Here is a 27,503-nt window from a genome sequence, read left to right on the forward strand (position 1 = left end):
AAAGAAGGCTGAAAAAGAAGAAAAGGAGAACAAAGAGGAGATATAACAAATAGGAAATAAATGGCAAGATGCTAGATTTAAATCCAGCCATATCAATAATCACATTAATTATAAATGACCTAAGCACCCTCAATTAAAAAGGAGAAATTGTTAGATTGATAAACAAGAAAGATTCAGCTATATGCTGTGAATAAGAAAACCACTTGAAATATGAGGATACAGATAGTTTAAAAGTAAATGGATGGGAAAAGATATACTACAGTAACACTAATCAAAAGAAAGCTTGAGTGGATAGAGTAATATCAAAGTGTATTTCAGAATAAACAATATTACCAGGGATAAGGAGGCACATTTCATAGCTATAAAGGGATCAATTCATCAGAAGGGTATAACAATCCTAAACATTTGTGCATCTAATAACAGTGCTTCAAAATGCATGAAGCAAGAACTGTTAGAACTATAAGGACAAATATAGATAAATAGAACTACAAGGATGAATCCACAAGTATATTATGAGATTTCAATAACCCCCTGTATCACTAATTGATAGAAGAAGTAGACAGAAAATCATCAAGGATATAGAAAACTTGAATAAAATACACACTTCTCAATAACCCATGGGTCAAAGAAGAAACCTAAAGAAAAATTAGAAAAGATTTTGAGCTGACTGAAAATGAAAACATGGCGTATCAGAATTTGTGGGATGCAGCTAAAGCAGTGATTAGAAAGAAATTGATAGCATTAAACTACTATATTAGAGAACAAAGACATCTCAAATCATTGACCTACTCTTCTACCTTAGGAGATTAGAAAAAGAAGAGCAAATGAAACACAAAGCAAACAGAAGAAAGGAAATAATAAAGACCAGCAATTCACAAAATAGAAGGCAGAGAAACAATTTAAAAAATGAAACTAAAAGTTCTTGAGATCAATAAAATCAAATTTCTAATCAGATTGATTAAATAGTGAAAACACACAGGGTACAAGAAAGGTGACAGAGTAGGAGGACATGGAGCTCACTGCCCATCCCCCCCCAACAAACACATCACCAATGCATTAACATGTGGAGCAATTCTCACTGAAAACTAACTGGAAACTGGCCTAAAGATTCTTGTACAACCAAGGCTCTAAGACAGATCCACAAAATCGGGTAAGAAGGGAAGAGAAGCGATCAGGTCAACCTGTGTCCCTAGAAGGAGACACAGAAAAGGTGGGGGATTACATAGGCTCAGAGATCCTCCCTGGGGAGAGAGCTGTTCAAGCCACATATTGGGCACCCTAGCCTTGAGTTCTGACACTGAGAAGGTGAGCACCTTAGCTGGTTTGAAAACCAGTGGGACTAACAGGAGGGCTGTAAGACTCTGATTATGAAGTGCATGCACACACTTGCTACTCCTGAAAAAAGGTGGAGGAAGAATATTAAAGCTGCATAGAACTCTGGCTGGTTTCCCACAACCACTGCAGTGTGCACCCTGGCCTGAGCTGAGTGCCCTTTCCATCCCCAGTTGCTCCATGACACAGTTCCACACTAGGGCAAGGGCTGCTGCAGCCAAGGAGAGTGCATGGTTGTGAGGGACAGAGCCAACGTGGACCCAGAAAGGCATCTGAATGGGGTGGGGACAGCCATTGCTGGTGTTTATGGAGACAGTGCATCTGAAGCACTCTAGGACTCTGACTGGGACCAGGACTACCATAGCCCACATTGCAACCCATGCTGAGCACCCACTCCAGCCCTTCTTGCTCTAGTACTACTCCCCTCTGGAGCAAGGGAACTGGTGCTGGGAGTGGGAGATCACACACTTAGAGGGAACTGAGACAGCTTGGACCTGACCCTCAGGGATTCTGCTCCAGCAACCTGGGACCTCACTGCACCCCAAATAGGGTGTTGATGGCCACCGAGCAGAGGAGAAGCCCCAGCTCACACCTGGCTCTCTTCCTAGCCACTCCACCTCCAACCCCACTTTGTACCAGCGCGATAGCTGCCAGCACACCCTGGGGGAAGAGATGGTTTGTGCTTGTGTCAGATCCAGCACTCCCACTGAAGCCACTTGGCACATGCACTGTATAAGGACACTCACACAAGGACAGCCCTTCAAGACCAGAATAGATAACTGTGCCACCTAATTTCATAGAGACAGAGAAAGTTAAGCAAAATGAGAAGACAGAGGAATTTGTTTCAGTTGAAAGAATGAGAGAAAACTCCTGAAAAACAACTAATGAAACAAATAAATAATTTACCAGATCAAGAGTTCAAAGCATTAGTAATAAGAATGCTAAATGAATTAGAGAAAATAATAGATGAACACAGTAAGAATTTTAACAAGGAACTAGAAAATATTTAAAAGAACCAGTCAGAACTGAAGAATACTATAACTGAAATGAAAAACACACTAGAAGGAATTAACAGCAGAGTAGGTGATGTAGAAGAATGCATAAGTGATTTGGAATATAGAATAATGGAAATCCCCCAACCAGAACAGTAAAAGAAAAACAAAATTTTAAAGAGAACAGTTTTAGGGACCTCTAGGACAATATCAAGCTTACCAACATTCACATTATAGGAGAATAGAAAGGGGTCAAAAATGTATTTGATAAAATTATGGCTGAAAACTTCCTGAACCTGAAGAAGGAAACATATCCAGGCACAAGAAGCACAGAGGGTCCCAAACAAGATGAGCCCAAGCAGACCCACACCAAGACATAATTAAAATGGCAAAAGTTAAAGAGAGGATTCTAAAGGCCTTTAGAATTCTGATTTTTCTGCAGATACTTTGCAGGCCAGAAGGGAATGGTACTATATATTTAAAGTGCTGAAAGGGAAAAACCTGCAACCAAGGATACTCTACAAGCAAGATTATCATTTAGACTTGACAGACAGAAAAACAACTCAGACAAGCAAAAACAATGAGTCCATCAATACTAAACCTACCTACAAGAAATGTTAAAAGGTCTTTTCTAAGTGGAAGAGACAAGGCTACAACGAGAAGTAAAAAATCTGTAGGAAGGGAAAAATCCACTATTAAAGGCAAATATATAGTAAAGGCTGAGGATCAACCACTTAAATATACAAGTACAAAGATTAAAAGACAAAAAATTATAAAAACAACTATAAAATAAACAGTGAAGGGATTAACATGAAGCTGTAAAATATGACATCAGAAACACAAAATGTAGATTTTTTAGAATGTGTTTGCACTTAAAGGACTACCTGTTTAAAACAAGTAGACATAGTTAAAGATCAACACGTGTGAACCCTATGGGAATCACAAGTCAAAAACCTACAATAGATATACAAAAACTAGAGAGAAAGGAACACAAGCATACCACTAAAGAAAAACCATTAAAACACAAGGGAAGGGGGCTTCCCTGGTGGCGCAGTGGTTGAGAATCTGTCTGCCAATGCAGGGGACACGGGTTCGAGCCCTGGTCTGGGAGGATCCCACATGCCGCGGAGCAACTAGGCCCATGAGCCACAATTGCTGAGCCTGCGCGTCTGGAGCCTGTGCTCCACAACAAGAGAGGTCGCGATAGTGAGAGGCCCACGCACCGCGATGAAGAGTGGCCCCCACTTGCCGCAACTAGAGAAAGCCCTCACACAGAAACGAAGACCCAACACAGCCATAAGTAAATAAATAAAATTTAAAAAAAAACACACAAGGGAAGAAACTAAAAGAAGATGAAAAGAACTGAGAAGACCTACAAACGCAATGAGAAAACAATTAACAAAATGGTAATAAGTACATATCTATCAGTAATCACTTTAAATGTCAATGGATTAAATGCTCCAATCAAAAGACATAGAGTGGCTGATTGGATTAAAAAAAACAAGACCTTTCTATGTGCTGCTTACAAGAGACCCATGTCAGAGCTAAAGACACACAGACTGAAAGTAAGGGAATGGAAAAAGATGTTTCATACAAAAAGATGTTCAACATTAGAGAAATGCACATCAAAACTACAATGAGGTATCACCTCACACTGGTCAGAATGGCCACCATTAAAAAGTCTACAAACAACAAATGCTGGAGAGGGTGTAGAGAAAAGGGAACCCTCCTACACTGTTGGTGGGAATGTAAATTGGTGCAGCCACTATGGAAAACAGTATGGAGGTTCCTTAAAAAACTAAAAATAGAGTTGCCATATGATCCAGCAGTCCCATTCCTGGGCATATATCCAGAGAAAACTAATCTGAAAAGATACATGCACTCCAGTGTTCACAGCAGCACTATTTACAATAGTCAAGACGTGGAAGCAACCTAAATGTCCATCGACAGATGAATGGATAAAGAAGATATGCCACACACACACACACACACATATACACACACAATGGAATATTACTCAGTCATAAAGAAGAATGTAATAATGCCATTTGCAGCAACATAGATGGACCTAGAGATTATCATGCTAAGTTGAAGTAAGTCAGAAAGAGAAAGACACATATCATATGATATCACTTATATGTGGAATCTAAAATATGATACAAATGAACTTATTTTCAAAACAGAAACAGACTCACAGACATAGAAAACAAACTTAGGTTACCAAAGGGGAAAGGTGGGGGAGGGATAAATTAGGAGTTTGGGATTAGCAGATACAAATTACTGTATATGGAATAGATAAATGAGGTCCTACCATATAGCACAGGGAACTATATTCAATATCCTGTAGTAAATCACAACGGAAAAGAATATGAAAAAGAATATGTATAAGTATAACTGAATCACTTTGCTGAATACCAGAAACTAACACAACATTGTAAATCAACTATACTTCAATTTAAAAAAAAAGGTATTTCATACAAATGCAAATGCTAAAAAAGCAGGGGTAGCAATACTCATATCAGATAAAACAGTATTTGAAACAAAGTCTGTAATAGAAAACAAAGAAGGGCATTATATAATAATAAAGGGACCAATGCCAGAAGAGGATATAATACTCATTAACATATGTGCACTTAATACAGGAGCTTGTAAGTATTTAAAGCAAATATTAACAGACCTAAAAGAAGAAATGGACAAATTACAATAATAGTGGGGGACTTTAACACCCCACTTGCATCACTAGATCATTCAGACAGAAAACCAATAAGGGAACAGTAGTCTTAAATGTCACATTAGACCAGTTGGACTTAATAGATATCTACAGGACATTCCATCCAAAAAAAACCCAGAATACACATTCTCTTCAAGTGCACATGGAGTGTTGTCCAGGATTGATCACATGCTAGGCCATAAAACAAGTCTCAACAACTTTAAGGGGATAGAAATTAATGTCATGCATTTTTTCCAACCACAACACTATGAAACTAGAAATCAATTACAGAAAGAAGAATGGGAAAAGAACAAACGTGATGACCAAACAACATGCTACTAAAAAAACCAATGTGTCAATGAAGAAATGGAAGAGGAAATAAGAAAATACCTCAAGACAAATGAAAATGGAAACTGAAATGGAAACACAACTTTCCAAAATCTATGGAATGCAGCAGAAGCAGTTCTAAGAGGGAAGTTTATAGTGATATAGATTTTCCTCAAGAAAGAACAAAAATCTCAAATAAACAACCTAACCTACCATCCGAAGCAATTAGAAGAATGAACAAAGCCCAAAGTTAGCAGAAGAAAGTAAATAATAAAGATCAGAGAGGAAGTAAATAAAATAGAGACCAAAAGAACAATAGAAAAGATCAATGAAGCCAATGTTTATCTTTTGAAAAGATAAACAAAATTGTTAAACCTTTAGCCAAGGTCTTCAAGAGAAAAAGAAGACCCAAATGAACAAAATAAGAAATTAAAGAGGAGAAATAAGCAACACCACAGAGATATAAAAAATCATAAGAGAATACTATGAACAGTTATATGCCAAATTGGACATTCTAGAAGAAATGGACAATTTTCTAGAAACACAGAACTTTCAAAGACTGAATCAGGAAGAAATAGGCTATTCAAACAGACGATCACTAGTAGTAAAATTGGATTTCTAATAAAACAAACAAACTCTCAGCAAACAAAATTCCAGGATTGGACAGTTTCACAGGGGAACTCTACCAAGCATATAAAGAAGAGCAATACCTGTCCTTCTCAACTCTTCCAAAAAACTGAAGAGAAGGAAACACACCCAGATTTATTTTATGATACTACCATTACCCTGATACCAAAATCAGAAAAAGACACTACAAAAAAAGAAAATTACAGGCCAACATCTCTGATGGGTATAGATGCAAAACTCCTCAACAAAATATTAGTACCTGAATACAACAATATATAAAAAGGATCATACACCATGACAAGTGGGATTTATTCCAGGCATGCACAGATCAATCAGTGTGATACACCACATTAACAAAAGGAAGGATAAAAGTCACATGATCATCTTAGTAGACACACACAAAAAAGCATTTGACAAAATTCAACGTCCATTCATGATAAAAAAACTCTCATCAAAGTTGGTATGGAGGAAGTATACCTCAATATAATAAAGACTATTTATGGCAAACCCATAGCTAATATACTCAATGGTGGAAAGCTGAAAGCTTTTCCTCTAAAATCAGGAACAAGACAAAGGATGCCCACTCTCACCACTTCTATTTAACATAATATTGGAAGTCCTAGCCACAGCAATCAGACAAGAAAAAGAAGGAAGAGGCATCCAAATAGGAAGGCAAGAAGTAAAACTGTCACTGTTTACAGATGACATCATACTGCATATAGAAAATGCTAAAGTTGCTACCAGAAATCTATTAGAACTAATAAATGAATTCTGTAAAGCTGCAGGATATAAGGTTAATATACAGAAACCTATTGCTTCTCTGTACGCTAATTATGAACTATCAGAAAGAGAATGCAAGAAAATAACCCCAATTAAAATTTTATCAAAAAGAATAAAATACCTAGGAATAAATTTAACCAAGGAGGTAAAAGACCAGTACTCTAAAAACCATAAAACATTGATGAAGGAAGTTGAAGATGATACCAAGGAATGGAAAGATATTCCAGGTTCATGGATTAGCAGAATTAATATTATTAAAATACATACTACTGAAAGCAATCTACAGATTTAATGCAATCCTTATCAAAATACTCGTGACATTTTTCACCGAACTAGAAGAAATAATCCTAAAATTTATATGGAACCACAAAAGACCCTGAATTGCCAAACCAATCTTGAGAAAAAGGAACAAAGCTAGAGGTATAATACTCTCTGACTTCAGACTGTACTACAAAGCTTTAGTCATCAAAACAGCATGGTACTGGCACAAAAACAGACACAGATCAATGGAACAGAATAGAGAGCCCCCAAGTAAACCCACATACTTATGTTTAATTAACCTATGATGAAGGAGGCATGATATACACTGGAGAAAAGAGAGTCTCTTTAATAAATAGTGCTGGAAAAATTGGACAGCTACTTGTAAAAGAATGAAATTAGAACATTTTCTCACACCATATACAAAAATAAACTCAAAATGTATTGAAGACCTAAATGTAAGACCTGAAACCATAAAACTCCTGGAAGAAAACATAGGCTGAACACTCTTTGACATAAAGTGTAGGAAGATTTTCTTAGATCTGTCTCCTAAGGCAAAAAAAATAAAAGCAAAAATAAATAAGTGGGACCTAGTTAAATGTAAAAAAAATTTTTTACAGCAAAGGAAACCATCAAGAAAATGAAAAGACAACCTCCTGAATAGGAGAAAATATTTGCAAATGATATGACCGATAAGGGGTTAATATCCAAACTATATACATGATTCACACAACTCAATATCATAAAAATAACCAGCCTGATTTTAAAATGGTCAGAAGGGAATTCCCTGGCAGTCCAGTGGTTAGGAGTCAGTGCTCTCACTGCCGGGGCCCAGGTTTGATCCTTGGTCGGGGAACTAAGATTCTGCAAGCTACGTGGCATGGCCAAAAAAAAAAAAAGGTCAGAAGACATGAATAGACATTGTGTCAAAGAAAATATACAGATGGCCAAAGGCACATGAAAAGTTTCTCAACATTTCTAATCATCAGAGAAATGCAAATCAAAACCCCAGTGAGATACCACCTCACACTTGTCAGTATGGCTATCATCAAAATGTCTATAAGCAGCTAAACTCCAATAAAAAATAATTTTTAAAAAAGCCTATAAATAACAAATGTTGGCAAAGCTGTGGAGAAAGGGGGATCCTAGTACACTGTTAGTGGGAATGTAAATTGGTACAGCTACTATGGAAAATATTATGGAGATTCCTCAAAAAACTAAAGATAGAACTGCCATATGATTCAGCAATTCCACTCCTGGGTGTATATTCAAAGAAAACAAAAACAGTAATTTGAAAATATACATGTACCCCAATGTTCATAGCAGCATAATTTACAGTAGCCAAGATATAGAAGCAACCTAAGTGTCCATCAACAGATGAATGGATAAAGAAGATGTGATACATAGATATATCTCTTTATCTATCTATCTGTCTGTCTATGTAATGGAGTATTACTCGGCCATGAAAAAGAATGAAATTCTGCCATTTACAACAACATGGATGGACCTAGAGTGTTATGCTTAGTGAAATATGTCAGACAGAGAAAGACAAATACTGTAATGCTATCACTTGTATGTGGAATCTAAAAAATAAAACAAACCAATGAATATAACCAAACAGAAACAGACTCACAGATATAGAGAATAAACTAGTGGTTATCAGTGGAGAGAGGGGAGTGGGGAGTGGCAAGATATGGATAGGGGAGTAAGGAGGTACAAACTACTGTCTATAAAATAAATAAGACTAGAAGGATATATTGTACAGCACAGGGAAATATAGTCACTATTTTATAAACTTTAAATGCAGTATAATCTATAAAAATATTGAATCACTGTGTTGCACACCTGAAACTAATATTGTAAATCATCTATACTTCAATTAAAAAATAGTAAAAACACAAATTAACATTATGAGATGTGAGAGAGAGGGATATCATTACAAGTCCTGTAAATAGTAAGAAGACAATAGGGCATATTATGAACACATTTATGCTAATACATGTCCAACTTGGACAAAATGGACAAATTCTTTGAACATCAACTTTCATACCTCTGTCAAGAAAAAATAGGTAGCTGGAATAGCCCTGCGTCCATTGAAAGAGTTGAATTTATTATTATAAACCTTTTCACAAAGAAAAGTCCAGGTCTAGATATGTTCACTGGTGACTTTTACAAAATGAAGGAAGAAATAACACCAGTTCTATACACTCTTAGAAAATAGATGAGGAGGGAATCTCTTTTGATGAGGCTTCATTACACTAGTATCAAAACTAGAAAAAAAATGGGAAGAAATGAAAACTGCAGACCTATATCCCTCATAGGTGGTTGCATAAATACATAACAAGTTTTTAGTATATCCAATTCAGTAATACATAAAATAATAAGGTACTTCATGACTAAATGGGGCTTATTCCAAATATGCTAGGTTGGTTTAACATTCAAAAATCAATCTGTAACTCAGCATGTTAACAGGATAGAAAGGAAAAACATGTTAAAAGAAAAAGCTGCTGCAGAAAAAGCATTTGATGAGCCCATACTTCCATTCAATCTCTCTCTCTCCCCCCCACCCTCTCTCTATATATATATATACAGAGAGAGAGATATCTATCTATCTATATATATATGTATCAGCAGTTTAAAAATAGAAGAGAACTTTTACAATCTAATAAAGAGAATTTATGAAAAAATATATCTAACAGTGACTGATTGATTGGTTCTTCTTTAAGATTGGGAACAAGGAGATGATGTCTACTCTTATTTCTATTCAGCATTTCAGTGGATCTTCTAGCCAATGTAATAAGGCAAGAAAACAAAATTAGAGGACTACAGATGGAAAAAAAGAAGTAAGATTGTCTTTATTCACAGATAACATGGTTGTCTATGTAAGAAATTCTAAAGAATTTACAGAATAGTACTAGATCTGGTCAATGAATTTATCAGAGTTGCAAAATCATTGTGTAAAAGTCAATTGTATTTCTGTATACTAACAATCAGAAATTGGAATTTAAAAACAATACAATAGGACTTCCCTGGTGGCACAGTGGTTAAGAATCTGCCTGCTAATGCAGGGGACATGGGTTCGAGCCCTGGTCTGGGAAGATCCCACATGCCATGGAGCAACTAAGCCCGTGTGCCACAACTACTGAGCCTGCGCTCTAGAGCCTGCAAGCCACAACTACTGAACCCCGCGGGCCTAGAGCCTGTGCTCCGCAACAAGAGAAGCCACCGTAGTGAGAAGCCCACGCACCGCAACAAAGAGTAGCCCCTGCTCGCCGCAACTAGAGAAAGCCCATGCACAGCAACAAAGACCCAACGCAGGCAAAAATAAATAAATAAATTTTTTAAAAAACAATACTATTTTCATACACTGAAAACTACAAAACATTGCTAAGAGAAATTGAAGACCCAAATAAGTGAAGAGATATACTATATTTATGAATCAGAAGACTCAATATTGTTAAGATGTCATTTCTCCCAAAATTGATTCATAGCTTCAACACAGTCCCAATCAAAATACCAGCAGGCTGTTTCAAAATAGAAATTGAGACACTGATTCTAAAATATATGTGGAGATGCAAAGAATCTAGAATAGCTGAGACAACTTTGAAAAAGAACATAATTCAAAGACTTACACTACCTGATGTTAAGGCTTATTTTAAAGGTAGGTTAATCAAGACAGTATTGTTGGGGCTTCCCTGGTGGCGCAGTGGTTGAGAATCTGCCTGCCAATGCAGGGGACACGGGTTCGAGCCCTGGTCTGGGAAGATCCCACATGCCGTGGAGCAATTAGGCCCGTGAGCCACAATTACTGAGCCTGCGCGTCTGGAGCCTGTGCTCCGCAACAAGAGAAGCCGCGATAGTGAGAGGGCCGCGCACCGCGATGAAGAGTGTCCCCCGCTTGCCACAACTAGAGAAAGCCCTCGCACAGAAACAAAGACCCATCACAGCCATAAATAAACAAATAAATAAAATTAAAAAAAAAAAAAAAGAAAAAAATTGCCTTTAGAATATGTTTTAAAAAAAAAGACAGTATTGTTTTGGTATAATATGTATTTCTAGGTTGGTGGAACAGAGTAGAGTGATTTTAAGTGATGTTTATATGGGTATATACACATATCAAAATTCATCAGATTGTACACTTTAAAAATGTACTAAATATGTACATTTTGCCAATTATTTTAAATATAACTAAAAAATAACAAAAATTTTCAAGAAATGTAGTGGACATTCAAACTTTCATCATGTCACAGGGGGAATAGAACTAAAGAGTTAACCTCATGTCAAAGTTTCAAGCAAAAAGGAACAAAATTGTATTAATTCTTTACTCAAAACCAGAGAGAAATAGAGAAATTTATATTGGTTGTGATATAATGCAAGAATCTGTGAAATTGTATATCTATGTAATCCCCGTCTTGTATAATTTAGACTGAATGGCCTCTTGAGATTCTTTTCCCTGTGCAATTCTAAAATCAGAGTTTTGGTTTTAGTTCAAAGCTACACATATTCTTCAGAGAAATGTGAAGTTACAAAAGCATAATTTTAAAGGTTCATTGTAGCACAAATAAAAACAGATGGCCCTAAAATCTGCTTAAGGAATGTTTTATTTTCCGGCCTTCAAGGAATACATTTCTTTTCTCTTAGGGAGGAGGAACTGATAGTCTTCTTTTCAAAAGAATGAAAGGAGTTGGTGAAAACTGCTCTGGAAAATAGTGCAGAGGAAGGAGGTGCTGTTCCATTGATTATTAGCATAGCTTTTCCCAGTGTTATACATGGAAGACAGTATTTAACTACAGGTTAAATGAAAATATAAGGATCCCCATGAAGGAGCCCTGGCTGCTCTCCCTCCAGTGACTGCACCAGGAGGTCACTGCTGAACAATGCATGTTCAGAGTAAGATTGTCTTCCCCTCCCTCCAGTGTCACTGCATGCCCATTGATAGGGGTGAACAGTGGCTTCAGAATGCTGTTTCTAGCCAAACCCCTGGCCTTTCCTATCTCCCAGCACTTACAAGCTTGCTGCCGCTTTTGGCTTTGAGACTACCATCTCTAATCTCATTGTGTTCAAGGACCACAAGAAACCCTGGACTCCTTCGGCATCCCTCATCTCCCACAATTTAATTTCTATCTCCGTGCATCCCTCTTTCTGACCCCATATTTCACTCATTTTGAAAAACTCAAGGGCTCAGTCCCTGTAAGTTTTATTTGCCTCTATCCATTTCCTTGGTGATCTATCCAGTCTCCTGGCCTTAAATACTGTCTCTATACTGATGTCTTCCAAATATCTTCCTTCAGCCTGACTCTCTTCCCTGTTTTGTTAGACATGATGGCTAATTAATGGGAAGCAACCTAGCTGCTCTGCCAGTTAGCTGCTAGGATCACCTGAAGAGCTCCTCGGAAGTGGAAGAGGTCTCTCTGGCCCCTGCATATATGCCCCATGTCTGCACAAGCCCAGAGGAGTACCTAAGGAAATGGCTATCTCAGAAAGGACAACCTGACCTTGCAGCTTCCAAGACCTATCTCCACCCTTTCCAGGATTCCCGAGATGCGTTCCCTTATTTATCTGCTTCTATAAAACTCCAGGCCCCTTCCCTTTATTGAGATCATCCGTGTTAATGAACCTTCTCCCTATTGCAGTAGCCTGGGTAAAACTAGCTCCTTAATTGTCCACCACATTTTGTCTTTCATACTTTTAAGCCTCGATTTCCCATCTATAAAAGGAGATCATCATAACTACTTCTTAGACTTGGTTGAGGATTAAATGAAATTATGTATGTAAAGTTTAATAAACTCTCAATAAATATTTAAAAAAAAAAAAAAAAAGGGGCTTCCCTGGTGGCGCAGTGGTTAAGAATCCGCCTGCCAATGCAGGGCACACGGGTTCGAGCCCTGGTCCGGGAAGATCCCACATGCCGCGGAGCAACTACGCCCGTGCGCCACAACTACTGAGCCTGCGCTCTAGAGCCCGTGAGCCACAACTACTGAGGCCTGCGTGCCCCAACTACGGGGGTCCGTGTGCCTAGAGCCCGTGCTCCATAACAGGAGAAGCCACCACAATGAGAAGCCCACACACCACAACGAAGAGTGGCCCCCACTCACCGCAACTAGAGGAAGTCCACACGCAGCCACAAAGACCCAATACAGCCAAAAATAAATAAGTAAATAAAATTTTTTAAAAATTTAATTAATTAATTAATTTTGTTGGCTGTGCCGCGTGGCTTGCAGGATCTCAGTTCCCTGACCAGGGATTAAACCCGGGCCACGGCAGTGGAAGCCTGGAATTCTAACCACTAGGCTACCAGGGAACTCCCCGACTTTAGTGTCTTATTGCCCACTTGACATCTCTACTTACATAGGCATCTCAAGCTTAGCAAGTTCAATTCTGACCTCCTGATCTTCCCTCAAAACCTCCTCTTCTTGCAGTCTTCCCTAAGTTAATGGCAGTGCCATCCTTCCAGTTACCAAAACTTTGGAGTCATCTTTAAGGCTTCTTTCATATCCTATGTCCAGTCTGTTAGGAAATTCTTCTGGCTCTACCTTCCAAATATGTCTGGAACCCAACCACCTCTCAATCCTTGGGCCAGTCTTGGTCTAAGTTAATCTTGGATTTGTGTAGTGGTCTCCTAACTGGTCTTTTTTTCTTTTTCTTTTTTTTTTTTAACATCTTTATTGGAGTATAATTGCTTTACAATGGTGTGTTAGTTTCTGCTTTATAACAAAGTGAATCAGCTATACATATACATATATCCCCATATCTCCTCCCTCTTGGCGTCTCCCTCCCACCCTCCCTATCCCACCCCTCTAGGTAGTCACAAAGTACCGAGCTGATCTCCCTGTGCTATGTTGCTGCTTCCCACTAGCTATCTATTTTACATTTGGTAGTGTATATATGTCCATGCCACTCTCTCACTTCGTTCCAGCTTACCCTTCCCACTCTGTGTTCTCAATTCCATTCTCTACATCTGCGTCTTTATTCCTGTCCTGCCCTTAGGTTCTTCAGAACCATTTTGTTTGTTTGTTTTAGATTCCATATATATGTGTTAGCATACAGAATTTGTTTTTCTCTTTCTGACTTACTTCACTCTGTATGACAGACTCTAGGTCCATCCACCTCTCTACAAATAACTCAATTTCGTTTCTTTTTATGGCTGAGTAATATTCCATTGTATATATGTGCCACATCTTCTTTATCCATTCATCTGTCGATGGACACTTAGGTTGCTTCCATGTCCTGGCTATTGTAAATAGTGCTGCAATGAACATTGTGGTACATGACTGTTTTTGAATTATGGTTTTCTCTGGGTATATGCCCAGTAGTGGGACTGCTGGGTCATATGGTAGTTCTATTTTTAGTTTTTTAAGGAACCTCCATACTGTTCCACATAGTGGCTGTATCAATTTACATTCCCACCAACAGTGCAAGAGGGTTCCCTTTACTCCACACCCTCTCCAGCATTTATTGTTTGTAGATTTTTTGATGATACCCATTCTGACTGGTGTGAGGTGATACCTCATTGTAGTTTTGATTTGCATTTCTCTAATGATTAATGATGTTGAGCATCCTTTCATGTCTAACTGGTCTTCTTATTGGTAGCCTTTCCCCCATCAGTTTATTTTCAACACAGCAGCCCAAGTGATCCTGTTAAAACTAAGTCAAATCATGTCACTCCTCTGCTCAAAATTCTTCAAAGATCTTTCATACCAGTTAGAACTATCACTGAAGTCTTCTATACCATTTGTACTTCTTAACCCATTACCTGTCTAACCTAACTTCTTATACCTCTCCCTTTTCAGTCACACTGTCCTTAGTTAATGTTCCTTGAAACTGCCTGGCTTGCTAACATGCTACAACCACACAGCCATTGCACCAGCTATTCTAAATGCCTGTAAGGCTCTTCCTTACATATTCCCATGGCTTTTCCCTCACTTTTCAGTAAGAACTCTCCCAAGTATCCAATATTAAATCTCACTAACCAGTACTCCTAGTCCTCCTTCATGCTTTATTTTTCTGTATAGCACTTATCAATGTCTAACATTTAAAGTATTTTACTTATTTATTTATTTATTTATTTTTCCTCCTCCTCTACACACAAGAATATAAGTTCTATGAGGGAAGATTTGTTTGTTCACACTGAATAAAACAAGTACTAACACAGTGCCTGGTACCCATTGTATGCTCATTGAGTATTTGCTACATGAATGAGTGAAGGTTCATGGTTCATGATATGTAGACCCATAGGCCTGGAAGGTGGATGCCAGGTTCTAGACACAAGTGAACCCCAGCTAATTGGAAGGACAAATGTTTATATCTTCCCTAAATATCTCCAGGGAAGGATATTCCTCCACCTGTCCCATTGTTATTCATTTCAGTGTTCCTTTCTCAGTTCTTTCTCTTCCTTTACTCATGCTCTTCTCTTTATCCAAAGTGTTCTTCCTCTGTACCTGATTTGAAAACCAATTCAAATGTTAAAGCTTTTAGGAAACCTTCCTAGAATTCTCCATTTTCCAGACAGTATCACTCCTTCTTTCCTCTGTTCCCATCTTTTTTTTGGGGGGGGGAGCCGCCTTTTCAGATTATTCTAAACTGTAATGATTTCTGTTTCCTCTAAGTTTGTATAATATATTAATATTTGTACATCTTTTACATTCTTTTTTAAAGTTTCTTTCTTTTTTTTTTTTTTCCACCGTGAAGCTTGCAGGATCTTAGTTCTCCAACCAGGGATCGAACCTGGGCCCTGGCAGTGAAAGCGTCAAATCCTAACCACTAGACCACCGGGGAATTCCCCTAGAACTATATTTTTTTAATTGGTTTTTGTGATTGTGTGAATGGTTAGACTCTGGGGGTGGGAAACACAGGAAAATAAAGCTTATGTACTGCTTCACTTGGTATGTTAAAATGGTCCTTTTGATATAAGACCGAAGTAGAATTTAGCTCAGTGCCTGGCTCATGGTTGGCACTTCATAGATGTTATCGATTTTGCACATACTGTTGTTACAGAAGTTGCTTCCTGCCTTTTATCAGTATGTCATTGTCACTAATTTGTGAGCTCTTAGGAAGGTCTGAATCCCATTATCTCATAAGATGTACTCAATTGAATTATTTGCTGCTGACTTGAAGGTTGCTTTACAATTTTATAAGCAGTGTGGAGGAGATGAGCATACAAATTTTATTTAACAAACACTTGAGCTTATTATGCTCTTGGTGCTGGTCTAAGCACTTTATTAATATTAATTTATTTAGTCCTCATCACATGAAATAGTTACTTTTTTTTTTTGACATATGTTACATGGAGCTTTTTATTTATTTATTTATTTATTTATTTATTTATTTATTTATTTATTTATGGCTGTGTTGGGTCTTAGTTTCTGTGCGAGGGCTTTCTCTAGTTGCGGCGAGTGGGGGGCCACTCTTCATCGCGGTGCGCGGGCCTCTCATTATCGCGGCCTCTCTTGTTGCGGAGCACAGGCTCCAGACGCGCAGGCTCAGTAGTTGTGGCTCACGGGCCCAGTTGGCCCGCGGCATGTGGGATCTTCCCAGACCAGGGCTCGAACCCGTGTCCCCTGCATTGGCAGGCAGATTCTCAACCACTGCGCCACCAGGGAAGCCCCGAAATAATTACTTTTTAAAATTTATTTTTATGTAATTATTTTTGGCTGCATTTGGGTCTTCGTGGCTGCGTGCAGGCTTTCTCTAGTTGTGGCGGGCAGGGGCTACTCTTAGTTGTGGTGCATGGGCTTCTCATTGTGGTGGTTTCTCACGTTACAGAGCACGGGCTGTAGGTGCTCAGGCTCAGTAGTTGTGGCTCATGGGCTCTAGAACACAGGCTCAGTAGTTGTGGAGCACGGGCTTAGTTGCTCTGCGGCATGTGGGATCTTCCCGGACCAGGGCTCGAACCTGTGTCCCCTGCATTGGCAGGCAGATTCTTAACCACTGCGCCACCAGGGAAGCCCCCAGGCGGATTCTTAACCACTGTGCTACCAGGGAAGTCCCATGAAATAGTTACTTTTATTATCCCATTTTACAGAGGAAGAAATTGGGACACAGAGAAATCAAGTAACTTGCCCAGTGACATACAGCTAGTTAGTAGCAAAGCCGGGATTGAAATATAGGCATTCTGGCTTGAATCCTTGCTATTAATCAGATCCAGGGCTGAATGTGGATGATGCCATATAAGAAATACAAAGAATGTGCTATGGCAGTTCAAAGAAGGGAGTGGTCACATTAGTGTCTGATAGGGAATTAAAGAAGGCTACATGCAGGAGTTGGTGTTTTTCCTAAGCCTTGATTTGGGGTCAGCTTTTTCAGGTGCTTGGATGTGGGAGAAGAAAAGGGAGACTAAAAAATTGCATATGCTAAAGCTCAGAGATGGAAAATGGAAGTAGTCCTGCTTGTAAGCATACAGTAGGAAGAGAGATAGTACAAGAAAGTTGGTTTGGGGTTAGAGCATAGGACGCTTGTGATTTGAATGGAGGACAAGGTGGGGAAGATGTGATATGATCAGAGCTGTGCTTTGTAAATGTGGGAACATTCTGTGTGGACTAAAAATTAATCAGTCAATCTAAGAAAGAAAAGAAAAATTTTATTTGAGCCAAATTGAGGATTATAACCCAGAACAGCATCTCAGAAAGCTCTGAGAAATGTTATGCTCATTAGAATTCAAAGCACAGTTATAAGTTTTTTGAGACAGAGTGCTCTACACTAAATGACATATTACTGACAGTTTACACAATCCAGATCTGCAAAAAATGGCCCCCTTACAAGATCCAGAAGCAATGTTATCTTTTAAGTGGTCTTGTTGGAGCTAGGAGAATGTTGCATTCATGGTTAAGCAGGTATTTCTGCCAGTGGGGAGGTTTGGTGGATCCATAATTCCAATTCACAGTGTGCAGTAGTAGAGGGGAGAGAGGAGGCCAAAAGGCAGAGAGAATTTTTTATGTTTAAATTTTTCTTGTGTTGCCATAAAATATGAATTTTATTTCACATGTGGAATGAGTCAGTGCTGCTAGAGACTGACGATAGATAAAACAGTTATAAAGTTGTTATTGTATCCAGAAAAGAGGTAATTGGTCTTGAACTGCAGTGACAATAGTGATAGGTCAAGAGATATTACAGAATTTGAATTGACAGAGCAGAGAAATGGCACAAATAAAATGGAAAATCCAGTATTTATATCATCATATAACAAGTGTAAGTTTATTTTATGTTCAGTAAGATCCTTTGAATATCTGGGAAATTCTCCTTTTGGTATAAATGAACATAGTTTTAAGAGAAAAAAATCTGTTCATTCATTTCTAAAGAAATACGAAGTTTTAAAAATCTCATTGGGCTTGAAATTGACATCCAGGGAAATGATTTTCTTAGAGGCTAGCTAATTTATTCAGAATGTCTGAATCAAAAATATTTATTTATTAAAAAAATTTTTTTGGCCATGCCGTGCGGCTTGTGGGATCTTAGTTCCCCGACCAGGGATTGAACCCAGGGCTTGGCAGTGAGAGCGCTGAGTCCTAACCACTGGACTGCCAGGGAATTCCTGAAAATATTTTTAATCTGTTCAATGTAGACAAAATTAGAAACCACTTTAGCCTAATGATTTGGAAGAAATGATGGATATAATATTTTTTTAGAATTGTTGTATATGATTGTATCCGTTTCCTTCATGTGATACAAGTGTAAATTGCAAATGAGAACCTAAATTAGTCTATCTATTGACTTCCGTAAGTACGAATCTTCTAGCTGACTTATCTTATTTGCAAAAACTTATTTAAAAGTAATCTTTGGAAAACCCTGATAGAACTGGTTTGTTTTAATGGGTTGATAAAAGTTATTGTGAGAGGAATATTTAATTATTCTTTGGATGCCTCTGGCGATACAGCTATGTATTAAAATATTAACTTTGTAAGAGTTATAAACATAAAGTCAAACCAGGAGATGATGATATCTCAGAATTGTATCGATACAGTACCTAGAAGAAAATTTACCAAGGAAGTAAAAGACTTGAAACCTGAAAACTATAAAACTTGTTGAAAGAACTTGAAGAAGACCTAAATAAATGGGAAGACATCTCATGTTCATGTATTGGAAGACTTAATGTTGTTAATATGTCAATACTACCAAAGTGATCTACAGATCCAGTGCAAGCCCTATCAGAATTCCAGTGGCCTTTTTTTTTTTTTTTTTTTTTTTTTTGTAGAAATGGAAAGCCAGTATTCAAATTCATTTGGAATTGCAAGGGACTCTGAAGCCAAAATAATCTTGTGAAAGAACAAAATTGGAGCCTACACACTTCCCAATTTCAAAACTTATTGCAAGGCTACAGTAATCAAAATAATGTGGTATTGGCATGGAATAGAATTAAGGTCCCAGAAATAAATTCACACATTTATGGCCAGTTGATTTTGAAAAGAATGCCAAGACTATTTAATGGTGAAAGAATAGTCTTCACCAAATGGTACTAGGACAACTGAATATCCACATGTAAAAAGAATTAAGTTGTACCCTTACTTCAAACCATGAACAAAGTTTAACTCAAAATGGATCAATGACCTAAATATAAGAGCTAAATCCATAAAGCTCTTAGAAAAAAACATGAGGGTAAGTTTTCATGACCTTTGATTTGGCAGTGGATTTTTAGATATGACACCAAAAGCACAAGCAAAAAAAGAAAAAAATACATAAATTGGACTTAATAAAAATTAAAACCTTTTGTGCATCCAAGGACATTAACAAGAAAGTGAAAAGACAACCAATACAATGGGAGAAAATATTTGCAATCTATATATCTGTTAAGGATGTGGTCTCTAGATCTAGAATATTTAAAGAACTCTTATAACTCAACACAAAAGACAAACAGTCCAATTTAAAAACGAGCAAAGGACTTGAAGAGACATTTCTCCAAAGAAGATAGACAAATGGCCAACAAGCACTTGAAAAGATGCTTAATGTCATCAGTCACTAGGGAAATGCAAATCAAAACCACAATGAGGTACTCCTTCATACCTACTAGGATGGCTATAAAACACAACAACAGTGGAAAATAACAAGTGTTGACAAGGCTGCAGAGAAATTAGAAACCTAGTACATTGTTGGTGGAAATTTTGAATGGTTCATCCACTGTGAAAAACATTTTGGCAGCTACTCTAAAAGTTAAACATAGAATTACCATATGACCCTGTAATTCTACCCCTAGTATATATTCCGAAGTATTGAAAACAGTTCCTCATAACAAGTACATGTACACACATTTTCATAGTAGCACTATTCACAATAGCCAAAAGGCCGACATAGCCCAAACATTCATGGATGGATGGTTAAACAAATTGTGGTGTATATGCACAATGAAATATTATTCAGCCATAAAAGGGAATGAAGTATTGATATATGCTATACCATGGATGAGCTCCCAAAACATTATGCTAAGTGAAAGAAGCCAGACACAGTAGTCACATATTACATGGTTCCATTTATATGAAATATCCAGAATACAGACAGAATGCAGATTGGTGGTTGGAGGGGGGAATGGGAAGAAACTGGTGAATGAGTAAGGGATTTTACTTTGGAATGAATGATGGAAGTGTTTTGGAACTAGATAAGAGTGGTGGTTGAAGAACATTGTGAATGTACTAAATGCCACTGAGTTTTTCACTTTAAAATGGTTAATTTTATGTCGTGAATTTCATTTCAATATATTTTTTTGAATATAGTGATACAAGAATATAAAGGGTATCAGAACACTCATCTGCTGTTTTTCACACTGCAGTTTATAATGTAAGAAGAGGGGAGTAAAAGAAAATAAAAGTTTTAAACTAGAGTTTTCAAAAGATCAAAGCCATTTAAAAAGATTGAATTAGAAAGTTTAACAAATGATGACATGAAGGAAAAAATGGGAATAAAAACAAACGAATAAATTATCATTAGCCTATTTCAACGAGAAGCCAGATTTTAGCATCAAGATGATATAAGCTCGGATTTACTTACTAGATACAAAGTGGTGGCCGATGAGTTTTTCCAGGTTAGGTTCAGAATTATCACCTTAAATCTCTTTATAAGAACAAAGCAAAATATTAGTAAGTGATTTCATTGAAGATATCAAACATAAGTTAATAAAACTAAGAAATAATGGAGTTCATATATTTGTGGAGGAAAGCACTCCTTTGTATGGATGTAGAAAAAGAAGACAAGATAGACTTAAATATGGGACATTCTTTTGACTTAGAATTTCAGTGTATATATATTCTCAGAGAATCCAGTGGATAGGAGAAACTATTGTAATTAGCTAAACTAATTTTAGTTACCTGAGTTTAGTGCAGCAATAAAAAGACAGAAAATGAATGCAAAATGTCATGTGTTTGGGTTGTAATATAAATCACATATAAACTATAGAGAGAATTCAACAAGTATGTGAATTTTTTACTAATAGTGACTGATTTTTCACTTCGTTTTCATTATTTGGTAGCTCCTTTGTCACTTTAATTAAATAATAATATTCTCTTTTGTCTGTGAGAAGTTGTGGAGTTGTGCTATGTCAGACACACCAAAAAATGCCCATTCTTGGCAGAACAAGAAAGTTAGCCTTCTTCTTTGATTGCAGATGATGAAAGCCATGAACAAGTCCAATGAGCATGTCCTGGCAGGAGGTGCCTGCTTCAATGAGAAGGCAGACTCTCATCTCGTGTGTGTCCAGAATGATGATGGCAACTATCAGACCCAGGCTATCAGTATTCACAATCAACCCAGAAAGGGTGAGTGTTTGAGCTGATTGAGGTTGTAAGAATGGAAGATTGTACTGGAACTGGAGAGTTGGATATCTCAGCCCCATAACACTCACTGTCAGAATAGGTTGACCACAGTTTGATTAAATTAACCTTTCCAAGCTTATTCTTTAGGAGTATGTTGACTACCCAGACTTAGAGTTGCAAATGGGATCTCTGTTATTGAGGGGAGCATCTTGAAAATACTGCCTCAGGATACTGACAGAGCCAGCATTGATATTTGAAGGTAGAAGACTGGGCCCCATGGTGAGAATATGCTTAGGTAGATTTAGAGCTTTTTGAATGACCATACCCAAAGAATGTTAATTAAATTAATAGGTTGACAGGATTCTGAAGGAAGCCTTCTAGATTCGGTGGTACTCAGAATGTGGTCTCATCACTTAGGAGATTGTTAGAGATGAAGACTTCATACCCCAGATCTGCTGAGTCAGAATTTGTGTTTTAGCACAATTGCTGTGTGATTCAAATACACATTAGAATTTAAGAAGCATTGCTCAATGTGCCATTTCCTAATGTGTCTTATCAGCTTCTATGGTTTTTTAAAATATTCACATAAATAAAAGTTTCGCTTATTATATTAGACTGAGAAATCCTATGTTAAACAAGTTTAAGCAGATTTCTTTATTGCAGGACTTCTCAGAGCCTTTAACAAACTGATGTGTATTGTGATTTTACAAAAGCAGGATAGTGCCTAGACCTTCCCAAATTTATTTGACCATGAATCTTTTTTTCCCTCAGAATGTCTCCTAAAACTAGCTTTCTTTAGTATGCTTTATGAAACACTTCTCTAGTAGACATACTGTAGGTCATTGTCTTCAGTTTATTTTTTAAATCAGTTGTTTAGTAAAGGCATAAAAGGTACTGAGCACATGTATATTCAAATATAATATCTAAAATAGGTTGGTGATAAATCCACTATGCTCCCTATTAGTCAAATCATATCTATAATATTTGAATAAGTTCTGGATATCATTAACGTAATTGGTGATAAAACTAGAGGGTCTTCAGAGGATGATTCAAGGCCTGTGAGAAGTTTAGAAACTAGGTCAAAGGAAGACCTCTTGAATAAAGTATAAATGTTTAACCTGGAAAAGTACAGATTGAAAGAGGGTGAAAAATAGCTATCTCTATTTTTAAGGTTTTCTATGATGTGGAAATAATATTCACCTTACCCTCTATAGCTACAAAAGACCAAAACCAGCACCAGTGGGTGAAAGCTACAAGGATCTAGATTTGGGCTCAATTTGAGAGCACACTGTGTAACACTGAGAGCTATCCAGAAATAGAAATGGTTGCCTTGTGCTTTGCGGGCTCCCTGTCACTAGGAGTCTCTGACAAAGGCTGGATCACCTACCCATTAGAGATACTGTAGGGCCAATGGGTAGGAAGGTGGAATAGCTCAGTCCAGTTTAAGATGTGGAGAAATAAAAAGTGTAGTGCAGTATTCATAAAGCTAAATGTAATTAAATATCCTTTCTTTCTTGAAGAGGTGTTTGTCTTTTAAATGTGTTTGTTTTTTTAATAGCTCCACTTGGTAAATAAAATAGTTGGCAACCATATCTCCATATTCAAAATATATTTGATTTAAAAAAAGCAATGAATTAGATGAGGGGTCAGCAAACTTTTCCTGTGAATATGATAAATATTTTAGGCTTTGCAGGCCTGTGGTCTTTGTCGCCAGCACTCTGGCATCATAATTCAAAAACTGCCGTAGACAATATGTAAATGAGTGGATATGGCTGTGTTCAAATAAAATTTTGTTTACAAAAACAAGCTGCAGACCAAGCCCTAATCTTGACCGCTAAGATTTTTTTGCTTCTTGATTGAAGGAAGCACAAAACAGAATGGGAGAGTATATCTTAAAACCTCATTCTCTAAGCTATCATTAGCTTAGAGAATTAGCTTTGAATTATTGGTTACTTGTATATTGTGGTGTATAGAGTCGGTGTTTTTTGTTTTCTGTATGATGATGGTTGGAGTTCCCAACTACCAAATATTTCATTATTATTTTCAACCCCTCCAACTCGGAGTCTTTCTTCACTAAACTATTTCTACTGCTGTTTTAGTGACTGGTGCCAGTTTCTTTGTGTTCAGCGGCGCCCTGAAACCCTCTTCAGGATATCTTGCCAAGTCCAGTATTGTGGAAGGTAAAGAATGAGTTATGTACTGCATGTACATTAGTTCAGTCCTAACTGTACAACTGGAAAACAAGGGACATTAAAGGAAGCCTTGACACTTTTGCCGTAGACTTTTTTTTTTTTTGGATTGACGTCTAATTCCAGCTAGTCTCATTTGTGCTACCGGTCAGTTCTAAACAAATGAATTAATCTGAATACTTTCTTTTTTTTTTAAATAAATGTATGTATGTATGTGTGTATTTATTTATTTATGGCTGCATTGGATCTTCGTTGCTGCATGTGGGGTTTCTCTAGTTGTGGCGGGCAGGGGCTTCTCTTCCTTGCGGTGCGCGGGCTTCTCATTGCAGTGGCTTCTGTTGTTGCGGAGCACAGGCTCTAGGCACGTGGGCTTCAGTAGTTGTGGCACACGGGCTCAGTAGTTGTGGCTCGTGGGCTCTAGAGAACAGGCTCAGTAGTTGTGGCACAGGGCTTAGTTGCTCCGTGGCATGTGGTATCTTCCCGGACCAGGGCTTTAACCCATGTCCCCTGCATTGGCAGGCAGACTCCCAACCACTGCGCCACCAGGGAAGTCCTGCCATAGACTTCTGACTCCTATTATTTATTCAATGGCATCTCACTCTACAGCTAATTAAAACTGTCATAAGGTTGCCTAACTCTCCAAAGAAGGGAGTAAGTGGTAGAGATATCATGGGACACCGACATAAAAGTTAAGAGATGGCTTTTCAGAGCTCTGGAATAAGGTACCCAAAGGGTCATAGTCTGAATTCAGATATATCACTGGGTGTGAATCTGTAAATATGTAGATGAAGTTCAGCCCCAGTTACCCACAAGAATGCTGCAATCACCATTTGGTGTACAGAATGGGATTCATTTGCTGCTGGTTTGCTATAATTGACGTGACACATATCCTGACAAAAGTTAATTAAATGAAATTTAGTGAAAGGCTAATGAGCATATTGTTTATTTTCTTTAATTGATTTTTGTAATTTATTTTATTGAAGTTTAGTTGATTTATAATGTATTAATTTCTGCTGTACAGCAAAGTGATTCAGATATATATACACACATACACACACACACATTCTTTTTCATATTCTTTTCCATTATGGTTTATCACAGGATATTTATTTTCTTTGTCAACTATTTGTCACTGTTTTTTGATCTAGTTACTCTTGTTGTATAACAAATTAAACCGGAATTTAATGGCTCAAAACAACTATTTTATCACGCTCACTGATTCCTCTGGGCCTGCCCTTGACAGGGCAATGCAGGGTTGGCTTGACCCTGCTCAGTGATGTCTGGGGCCTCAGTTGGGATGACTTGAAGGTTGGTGGTTACTTGATGGCCGGGAGCTAGAATTATCTGAAAGTTTTTTGACTCACAAGTCTGGGGCCTGTGCTGGGATGATTTAAAGACTAGGAGTAATGACCAGAGTCCTTATCATTGGACTCCTTAGCATGCAGCCTTGGGATAGTTTGGTGGCTCAGAACTCCCAAGCACAACTGCTCCAGCACAAGGCAGCAGCCGCATTGGTTTTTATGACCCAGCCTTGAAAGTCACACAGTGTCATTTCCACCATCCTCTAGTGTTGGAAGTGGTCATGAGCCTGCTCAAGGGCAGAGAAGTTAGACTCCATTTCTTGGTGGGGAAATGGAAAGGTAGCATTGTAGAAAAGCATGTGAGACGGGACATATAGTGGTCATCTTTGGAAAATATAGTCTGCACACACAATGACAGGTTTTCATTTCCACAGTAGCTCACTCCAGCACCCTAAGAGCGGTTTTTCCTGAGGGTAGATTCCATTGTGTTAACTGAAATACATAGATAATCTTACGTGTGTTAAAAGAGATTGACTTTGATCTCCTCTATTGGTAAACTTAATAAAACAAGCAAGTGAAGAGCAAAGTATGCTGTTATACTACATAGCAGAAACACTCTATTAAGAAATTAAATCTAGGAGCCAAGCAGTTCTTTGGTCTTAAATGACTAATTGATGCCTATGTGATCAAATATTGACTACCTTTGAAATTGTGTCTTTACAAGGTGATTAAAAAGCACCCCTTCAGTGTTGTCAAAATGATAAATTGAACTGACACAGATTCTTACAAATGCAAAGCAATGTATTTAAAAATTATATTTATGTCTTTGGGTTGGGAATTTCTTAGGCCTTACACTTCACTGTGTGTGTGTCAGTAGAGTAATTAGCTGCCTATTTATGAAATTTTTATTGAAGCTCTTTAGAAATTATTTTAGCTGAGAAGAAAATTTTGTGTCAACGAAGCAGGGTAATTGCTCAGCATGTGACAACTTTCTCTCTCAATTTCAGTATTTGCCTTTGACTCAGGTAGGTAGCAGCCCCAAAATAGTTATCATCTGTTGGCTACATGGTAGCCCATATAAAACACATGTGGTAGGTTTGCCTTATTGCTAGTCAATAAATGGATTTATTCCCCATCCCACTGCTGTTGTTTATTCAGTGATTTATTTAACAAACACTTACTGGCTTTCACTGTATGCAGTCATAGTAAGGCAAGAGATGCAAACGAATAAATATGATCAGAGCACAATAGATGCATCAGTGGAAACACGAACAAAATCCTCTGTGTGTCCAAAAGAGGGACGTGACCATGTGTAAGTTTTCCCTTTGAGCAGTCTCAGGACAAACTTCGTTGTGCCTGAAGTGAAATCAACAGGCAAGTGTTTTAAGCAGAATCCATCTTGGCATTTGCTCCTCATAACACTTTCAGTGAGTAAGAGGTTCAGCTCAAAGAACAAAACCTCTTTGTATCTGTCAGCTTCAGAGAACAGAACAGAGTTTTACATTTAATCCTAGAGGGATTTGCTAGATGCCAGGTACAGGGTTTCACCTGCCCTTCTACCTGGCTTTGCATTGTTTCCATCTGTGTTGTCTTGGTGCTGATTCTCAGATGGCGTTATGGTCCAGATCACTGCAGAGAACATGGATGCCTTGAGGCAGGCGCTGCGGGAGATGAAGGACTTCACCGTCACCTGTGGCAAGGCAGATGCCGAGGATCCCCAGGAGCACATCCACATCCAGTGGGTGGATGACGACAAGAATGTCAACAAGGGGTAAATGCGGCGACCTTCCCCCCTTGTGGCATTTCGTTATGGGCTAGGCTCTGGGTTTCATCTATACTGGTGTTTTATAACTTTACTGAAAGCCCTGCCTAAGAAGAAAGGACTGCTTTGTATCATAACATGGAATTTTAAATTTCTGGTTTCTTGGCTTAATTTCTGAAGGAGTTTCTGTGCATATTTTTGAAGGGAGGAGGAAGGAAGGAGTTGATGAAACAAAACAATCCCTTTAAAGTTTTTGAGATAATAGTAAAACCTAAGCCTTTTTTGGTTTACAAAACACTTTTGCTAATTTTGTTTCATTTCATATAACAACTAGTACTGTTATTTCTATATTACAGATGAGTAAATAAACACCAAAAGGATTAATGATTCCATAAAGCTAGGAAGTGGCAGGGCTAGGACTGAAAACCACCTCCTTGGGCTTCAAATCCTATACTCTTCTCTAGTACATGGCAACTCTATTCTGATGGTTTAA

At 37.8% G+C, this 27,503-nt stretch overlaps 1 protein-coding gene across 3 annotated transcripts in view; it reads left to right on the forward strand.

Moving 5' to 3' along the window:
• The window catches only part of ZFYVE9 (zinc finger FYVE-type containing 9), a 191,978-nt gene that overhangs the window by 157,503 nt on the left and 6,972 nt on the right, over positions 1-27,503 (forward strand). For all 3 annotated transcript variants that reach the window (XM_057542363.1, XM_057542371.1, XM_057542375.1), the window contains 3 exons: positions 21,611-21,761; positions 23,858-23,938; positions 26,857-27,019. In XM_057542363.1, coding sequence (XP_057398346.1) covers positions 21,611-21,761; positions 23,858-23,938; positions 26,857-27,019 — 395 coding nt within the window. The remainder of the gene's footprint in view (positions 1-21,610; positions 21,762-23,857; positions 23,939-26,856; positions 27,020-27,503) is intronic.

Source organism: Balaenoptera acutorostrata, chromosome 1 (genome assembly GCF_949987535.1).
Source record: "Balaenoptera acutorostrata chromosome 1, mBalAcu1.1, whole genome shotgun sequence".
Lineage (NCBI taxonomy): Eukaryota > Metazoa > Chordata > Mammalia > Artiodactyla > Balaenopteridae > Balaenoptera > Balaenoptera acutorostrata.